The sequence below is a fragment of the Melopsittacus undulatus genome, chromosome 3 (assembly GCF_012275295.1).
Source record: "Melopsittacus undulatus isolate bMelUnd1 chromosome 3, bMelUnd1.mat.Z, whole genome shotgun sequence".
Classification (NCBI taxonomy): Eukaryota; Metazoa; Chordata; class Aves; order Psittaciformes; family Psittaculidae; genus Melopsittacus; species Melopsittacus undulatus.
In genome coordinates this window covers 116,777,191-116,785,904 of record NC_047529.1, presented here as the reverse complement: position 1 = coordinate 116,785,904, position 8,714 = coordinate 116,777,191, and the positions used below count along the sequence as shown (strand labels likewise).

At 45.9% G+C, this 8,714-nt stretch overlaps 1 protein-coding gene across 1 annotated transcript in view; it reads right to left on the bottom strand.

Moving 5' to 3' along the window:
- Positions 1-550: 550 nt before the first annotated feature.
- The window catches only part of KCNH1 (potassium voltage-gated channel subfamily H member 1), a 162,451-nt gene continuing 154,287 nt past the window's right edge, over positions 551-8,714 (bottom strand). Inside the window, exon 11 of the mRNA XM_034060831.1 lies at positions 551-1,399. Within this exon, the coding sequence (XP_033916722.1) occupies positions 551-1,399 (849 nt within the window). The remainder of the gene's footprint in view (positions 1,400-8,714) is intronic.

Genomic DNA, 8,714 nt, shown 5'->3' with positions numbered 1-8,714 from the left:
CTCATTCCACTGCAATCATACACATCTACTGCTCTTTGCTTTAACAGAGACACATGAAAATATACTGTGACACTGACCCCATACCATACAGGTGACTGAGACAGTGACAGCAGCAGCAGAAACAACCCCACCAGACGCTGACAACACAAGCACCCTGGCAAGTGCTTATTCACACAGGCAAACCCCAGCTGTCAATATAAGGCATGCTCCAAAACCCTCAGAGGTCACCTGGGGCCCATGGGGACCACTGCTGCTGTCAGAATCCTTATTCCAACATCCCAAGGGGAAGAGGGGCTCGGGGAGGGAAATGGGCACCAAGGGAGAAAAGAAACGTTAGAAACTGTACCCTTGCTGTCAAAAAGGCTTCAGATCAGCTGCCGTCTTGACATGAGGCTGCAATTCCTGGTACCGTACACCTTTATGGACACAGGGAACATGCTTTAGTGAACTGGTCCCTCACTCCTTCTCAAGAAAGGTTACATTTAAAATGTTAAGGGGGGGAGGCTGTTTCTTTCTTTGTTGGGTGTCTGTTTGAGGTGAAAGAAACACCTCAGCTAGCTCCAAACATGTCTTTTTCTGATTCTGGAGACTGGGGCCTCGATATTTCAAACAGCTCCTGTGGCGACTGGGAGCTCCTTCTTGAGGTTAATATCCTAAGGATCTCAGCCAGCTGGTTTTCTATATTGGTCATTTTTGTGTTTAAAGCCTTGATGTCCTCTTTCAACTCGTGTTTCACCTCTAGCATGGTGGCCTGCAGAGTCTGTTCGGGGATGGGGTAAAAGGAGTGCTTGACCTCGGTGAGGACAGGGCTGCGGTCCTGCGGGCTTCTCGTCTCCCCAACATTATCCAGGCGCAAGTCACTTTTTGTAATGCCACTGTCACAAGAGTCTGTCTTCTTCAGGGTAGCTTCTCCCGAAGCTTTAGTTCTCTCCGGTAAGGTCTCCATGGACTCTGCCTTAGACACCTTGTTCCAGTCCTCACCTTTCCCACAGGCATCCTTGAACTTGGCCCAGCCTTTCCGTCGCGGGTAGTCCCCTGACACCTTACATCCCACGTAGTCCGACGTCGGCGCCTGCAGCTTGGCCTGGTCGGAGGCCCCGGACGTGGAAGCAGACTGGTAGGACACTGGGGTTGCTGGGCTCTCCCGCACGGTCACCACGCTGGCCTTGACCACCGAGCGGGCCGAGGAGTGCTCCCCTAGGACGTTCCCCTTCTCCACATCCAGCTCATCCGGCTCCCGGCCCCTCTCTGCTGCCAGCCGTGCTTCCTTCTGCTGCCTGAACCTCTGGAACAGGCGGCGGACAGGGTGGTCTGGGGGCAGGATCAGGGGCGCCTCGTTCTTCCTCTTCATTCTCTCCTCCTCCTCACGCTTGACGTCGCTGATCTTCCGGAACACGATCTACAGGGGGAAGGAGACACCGACTCTGTGGTTAACTGCATTTGTTGAGGGGCAGGAGTAGAGAAAGAGCTATTGGAAAGTATTTAACTGACAAATGCACAATCTCTGCATTTACAGCAACAGTTTCAAGTGTCTTATCTTGTGTCTTTCCTTATTTAAGAGCATACACCATCTGTCTCATCTCACCAGGGAGAAAAGAAAGAATGAGATTCCTGCCGTTGTAAGCAGTCAGCAAGGCAGTGCCATTGGAAATAAAATGAAACCAGGAATTTCATGTTAAAAATGACTTCTTATATTTGTTTTCATGACACAATAGTTTAGCACCAAGTTTCTCATACTAAAAGAGTCTTACATCAGTCTCATCCCAGAGCGATGCCATTTATCATGCCATGCAAAAGGTCTGATATTATTTTAACCCATAATGAGGCCAGTACAGCAGAGATTCCAACACCAGTTTACAAAGTGCTTCCTGCCCTTCCTTCCTTCCCACACCCTCTTCTAGAAGCAATTTGGGCTGTAGGGAGGAGGCAAAGCTCAAGTCAATCCCGTAATAGAGGAATGGGTTCTGTGAGACCTGTTTGTGACTTGATTACTACAGAAGCTTGAAGAGCTTTGTGTCTTCATTTATTTCTGTATTTCTATGGAAAAGGGGCATTTTTGCACAAAGAAGCACCAGTTTTCTGTCTACCTCCTAATTATACCCTCCTGAGCCTGTAGGCAAAGCCATCTCTGTGGGAGCAGCCCAAGGGTCTCATGGTACTAACATAAGTGCCCCACACAAACCCAAAGTGCAGCCAGGCAATGTTACTTCCCTTCAGCATGTGTTTTACATTGCTGTTGGCATCCTCCAAGCCAAAGAACTCCACTGTGGTATTAAAGGAGAACCAGTAAGTAGCCTGGTTTGAAAACAGGAGGTGCCCTAACCTGAAGTTTTCAATAGAGTATAAAAGATGTAGCCCCTGCTTCTACTGAACAGTGATACTTAATCTCTTCAGCTGCTTTTGGGAAAACCCACTCAATGTCCTCACACTGCAGTGCAGAAACAACTTTCAGCTTCAAACAGTTATTAGGAGATGTGTAAATAAAGCCATCCCTCTATTGCAGACAGACTTAAATTAAACTGAACATAATAAGCACAGCTTCACTGGCACACACAAAATACATGTTTCTGCAGACTCCAATGCTTCTTGACAGATTTGTCATTGTGAAGCAGGGAATAAACATCTTAACGCTGTGTCTCTGGAAGGAAGATGTTGTCAGACTTGGCAGCATTTCCCAAATACAAAAGGATAAAATTAGCAGCAAGGATATTTCATTCCCAGGCTACAATTAGGAAACTAAATGTGAACTAAGAAAACAGGGTGGTTGACAATCTCTTTCTTATTCCCCCAGGAAACTCAGCCTGCAGTGAGCTCAGTGGAAAGCAGCATAATCCTTAGAAATGAAAGAACAGCACTTACTGGGAAGGGAGAACCACAGAATGGGTTGGGTTGGAATGGACCTTAAGGCTCATCTAGTTCCAAACCTCTGCCACGAGCAGAGACACCTCCCACTGAGCTATGGATCCAGACTGTGTCTTCTTCACATGCTCACAAGGGGCGTACAGGGCTCATCAGGGAAGGCACTCGGCTGCTTGACAGAGCTAGAGACTAAGCTGCTTCACAGGGTCCTTGTCTAGGCCAAGCCCTGCACCACACAGCCCGCTCAGCACTTCAGCTACCAGTCCGGTCCCACTGCAGCACCTCTCCCTGTTTAATGACTGGCTTTTGTAGCACAAACAGGCAAGTTACTGGGCAGAAGCTGCCCCTGCTACAGCACCATAGAGATGAGGGAGCAATGGAACAAGTCTCAAGCAGTAACTTACGCCTAGCTCAACCCATACTTGTCCTAGCCACTGCATTTCATCCCGCAGGTAGCAAAAAGCACATTTACTAGCCAGTGTACAAAGGTAGACACTGAGAGGTAAGTTGTAAGTGGTGCTTTTAGCCCTACTGCCCTGCAGCTTTCCACTGCATTGCATAGATGAGCCCTGCTGATGCTAAGCTGTGAACTGCCATCAGCTCTCACTGTGTGGTGGTCAGCCTTATGGCCCTGAGCATACCTCCACTTCTCCACATTGGAACAGAACCAGGAACGTGCCTTTGCAATGGGTAACTGCTATGATGCTAATGAGACCCCTAATTTCCTTTTTCCACATGAACACCATCTATAAGGTGAATACATCACTGCAGCCACCGCCTGTGTGAACGCACATGCATGATCCTCAGCCCTCCCATCCTGCTTGACATCTCTTTTACAGGTATATATGCACATACATTGCAAACCAAACCCTTGCACATTTGCCAGGGGACACAGCCTCCAACTCCTGGGTTGGCTTCTTGTAACCAGCTCCTAAGACACTGCACAAACACTGGTCAGAGAGCAGCTCATCTTTGGGAAGAGCAGGCCATTACAGCTGAAGAGTGCCTTGCAACAAGATAAAAGGCTGACATGCTCTATAACAGCACTATCTCATCATACCAGATGCAAGTATAGACACAGTAATTTAAGTGCCTGCTTCCTTTACACAGAGATGGGAGTGGGAGCATGAAGAGTATGTCAGGGGTGTATGAAATCAGACATGGCCTGAAGAGGGGCAGGCAGGGATTGATTATACAGTGTCTTACCCAATATGAAAAGTACAGCATCAGATGATAGCAGGAGGAGTCTCATAAAAACCAAAGACAAGTTCTGAGCATATTAGACATTTGAAAGATAATAACATTACTGAAGGATGGTCTGAATGCAGAAAGTCCTTGCAGATTCAACAGACCGAGCAAATGCTGGGTCAAGAAAGCCATTGAGAGCTACCAAACAGACAAAACTGATATTCTAGATCCTGCTGAGGAGTTAAAAACAGTTGGAGGCTGCAAACATATCTGTAGTAACCTCACACAGGAAAGCTTTGTTCTTATTGCCTCCTTAAGCATCCCTAGGCAACCCTAAATAATTACATAGGCTAAATCTGGAACTGCTGCCTCACTCACTACTAAGAAAACATTCCCAATGCAAGTGACAGAAGTGCCAGGGGGAAAAAACATCAGAAGACAATACAGGCTTGAAGATCTAAGCCTTAAATACCTGAGCAGGCTGGTCACCTCTTTCAGACAAAGTTTTACATGCACTACACCCTTCACTTGGACATAGGGAGAGGTAGGACCGATGTACCATTAGTGTGTGGTACCTGGAGATGTGATGTGGATTTGACATCACTTTGGAACTTGCCCAGGTTGCAATGGAACAACTAAAAGTACTGCTGATTTGGTGCAACAGGGAAGAGCAGTGCACATGGGGAATGAAGAAGTCCACTCTCTCTAGTTACTCTTGTAATGAACAGGCAGCTGGTGGCTTTCACTGTCTCTCAGCTGTCAGTCGTCCACAAACAACACTAGGAGGATGCTGCCTGTTGAATCATAGCAAGTCATGTTCTTCAACACTCTGCACACTCCCAGGAAGGTGTAACCAAGAGAAGGGAGAGCAAGAAATGTATTAGCAACTGTCCTGTCGTCTTATTAACTGACTGTAAATGCAACCATTGTGCCACAACTGCATGAGACAGACTTAAAGATCAGGGGGTGCTTGACTTAAAACAAAATAGATATTGAAAACCTTAGCCTGTCAGATGCTGAAAAAGACCTGTCTGCATCTGAACTAGAAAGGATCTTTTGGTCTTATGCAAAAGCATCCAAATGTCTTTGCAACTTTCATTTGTAAGAACCGATTCAAACCCCACAGGAACAGAAGAAATGAGGATTTCAACACGTTTTGAATCTGTCATCATGGAGTTACAATGATGAGACTCCTTGTCACAAGGCTGCTTCTATTATTAGCTCTGCAAGCTTCTTGTCCTTCCACCTCTATAGCATGCACAAATCTGCAAGATTTGGCAGGTCTTTCTGAGCACTAACAGCAAGCAGCATGGCAGTGTTTGTGCTTAATAATAATTGCCTTTCACGGACACAGAAACATTTGCAGGCACTGGAAGTGCCAGATATCATAAACAATTAAAAGCTTCAATTACTTGAGACGGTGCTCACAGAAAATGGACTTCAGTGGGAGGAAAACAAGCACAAAAAGGCATTTATTATCCTGCAGCCCACCTAGGATCTGCCGAGAAGTGATGAAAACACCTTCAGGCTGAGGACAGTCCAATGAGAGCTGGAGCCAACCTTCCTTTTTGTTTCTTAGGAAGAAAGCAGGAGAAAACAAGAAGGAAAGAAACAGAAGGCTTGACAATAAAGATGTTTTTGACATGGCTGTTAAAGGAACCAAAGCCCCATGTGATCAACAAGGACTATGATGATGAAGATTCCCTATAGCAGTGTCAGGGAAAATGGTGGAGAAATGAGACTATGTCTTTTGCAATTACATGGGATGGCTTTCTCAGAAAGAAGGGAATTACTGGTCCTACCTTCTCACAAAACACAGGACCAACAGTGCAGGTTCATGAAGCCTTACACCCAAATTCACAATGGGTTTCACTTTCCTTATCTATTACCATAGGCAATCCCTGGGTTAAATGCTAGTATCAGGTGCACCTCTGGACTATAGAGGTGTGAGAAGGTCTATAAGTACATGGGTCATGTTCACAACAGGCGGGGTGCCGATTCCATGATGCCGTTCATGTTCCAAAGCACAATCCTCAAAGTACACATGTTAGAAGCACTGCAGCTCTGTGACAGCATAGCAGTAGCCTGGTTACAACTTCCAGAAACACTGACTTGAATATTAACGTTTCATCGTGTCACTAGGATTTGGTTACAAGTTCTGCACAACTCAAGGCTCCACTCCTTTATGTCAACCTCCTCATCCTAATTCATGCTTACATGGCTGTGTGAGTACTGAGAGAAAAGGGAATAGATTTTGCCCAAATGCTACTGAAAGCAAGGGAGAATTATACATCCAGACTGGAAGTAACATGTCCATTACTGTAAGTAACAGACAAAACTACCTGATCTGCAACAGGCTCCCTAGCAAGTTTTGAGGCATCAGATGTGCCTTCTCCAAAACAGGCTGAAAAACCTTGCCATTAGTAAGCTTGGACAACCACATAACTCAAACTAAATACACACCATTGACAGTAATTTGGATGGACATTCACAACTACAGCACATTATAGCTCATTAGCAACCTCCTTCATTAACCTAGAGCAAGAGAGTAATAGGAAAAATCACTGAAATGTATATTGCTAAAGATGTAGTAGGAGTTCATTATTGCTGAGAGGAAAGGTAGCTGTTACAAGAAAATACCTAACACGAAGCCAAGGGCTTTGGGGAAATGAGACCAGATCTAAAGGGGGATGCTCTCCCACCTGAGAACTACTGTCTCTCACAATGTGAAATGCTCTGGGGGAGCTTCTTGTTTGTAGTAAATGAGGAAAAAAGGATGTTTGTGCTCCCTGCCTGCCAAGTCTCAGCAGCTTCCAGCAGCAACACCTATAAAATACTGGTTTTATGTTTGTTTGGGTGGGGGGTTGTGCTTTTTTATGCATTTTTAGCACGGGGGCTGCTTCTGGATCTGTGTACACACAACAGACAAGTAAACAGCTCATACGGACTCATCTTTTACTCCAGATCAACACAGCACCTTCGTTCTTGCTGCCTCAAAACCTGCTTTAAGGAGAGCCCAAGGCACAGCAGGACCTTACCTCTCTGTCACCTGAATTACAGCTACACAAAATGTCTTATAATGTGTACACCGCGCCTTGCCAGGAGTCAGAGCCTGTTTCCCCCAGCTCCCTGTGGCTCCCAGCCATTGACCAAGCCTTTCCTGGAAGAACTCAGGCAACCTGTGTGAGTCAAGGAGTTCGGATATCTCCCCCACCCCAACTCAGAGACAATTTCACTTGAGATCTGCAATGGATGCAGAGGTTGTAGAGCTGAGGAAAGCAATGATGTGCTGACACAACAGTTAAATTGTATAGTTTGTTTGCAGTGATTCCATTCTAGACACTAGCTTGCTGCTAAGATCATTTCCTCTTGTCTTTCCTTCATGCACCTTTTTGCCTGCTTTCATTTATCTGCTTTCTGTCATTAGGCTTACAGTGATGGACAGGTATTTTACTTTCCAAGAGGGTATCAAATGCATTCTCAAATGTATTCAGGTCAATCAGGCACCATCAGTCCCAAGAGCTTAAGAGTCATCCTGGTATCTTTGAAAGCCCACTCAAACCAATCCACACAAACACAATGCTCTGCAGCTGAGAGTTCCTTGCATAAATTGCCTAAGATAGCATGAACTGATCTTTATGTGTCTCTCTTCAAGTTAACAGGCTTAGAAATTCAGCTCTGAAGGAAACCAAACTAACCTGCAGCTCTGCATAAAAAGGGAATACATCTTCCACCAGAACACATAACCCCATATGGCTGCAGCAGGCACACCCAAAGGCCCAGTGACACTCAGCTGGTCTGTCCTTTCCCTCTTGGATGACACCACGTGAGAAGGAAACCAACTGTTAATAACTGAGTGAGAACCAGCAATAAAAAGTACCTTGTTTGCTGTTTCCCAGAGCAGCTGTCAAACCCCTTCAGCCCTAACAGGCAGCAGCTTAAAACCTTGAAGGCAAGAAAACAGTTGACTGTAGTGAGTTGTCTCAGCCATTCTCATTACAAGGAGCATCTCTAAGGTTCCTGCCAGTCGGCTGCAGCCCAGTTGCAGCTGGTGGTAAGTGATGGTGCTGCCTTCCCTGTCAAGTGTCACAAGTGATGGCTGTCTCCTGCCCAGGAAATGCATGGGAGAGCTAGTTAAAATAGCCAAGAACTGACAGATCCCTCCAAATCATCTCAAAGAGGATCCTTTAGAGCTGTACTTTCTGTTTCAGGTATTGTTGTTGTGTAAAAGCACAGAGCCATGGCAAACACAGATTCAAATACTGACAGGTGGATGCGTTCTGTCTTCTCAGTGTATTCCATTCACGTACCTCCAAGTGGTTTACAGCATTCCTCAATCCTCCAAATATGACCAATGTTGTTATTTTATTCACTCTTTACACAGCAGCCATGCTTAGGGCTGTATTAGTCTTTCACCTTATGCACGCACACAGTACAAAATGCCATTAGACAATGAGGCAAAATGCCGTTTCACAGGAAGGCATCACATGCCCAGCATATACTGCAATGTCTGCTGCTAGCCACACAAAGCGTTGTGAGCAGTTTGCAGAGTCACTTGTGCAAGATGCCCCTTTCTGTGGTGCCTGGTAAAGGTTCACCCTCGCATGTTCCAGATGAGAGATCCTCAATACAATGCCACAGCAGTTGTGATATCAACACACTTAAAC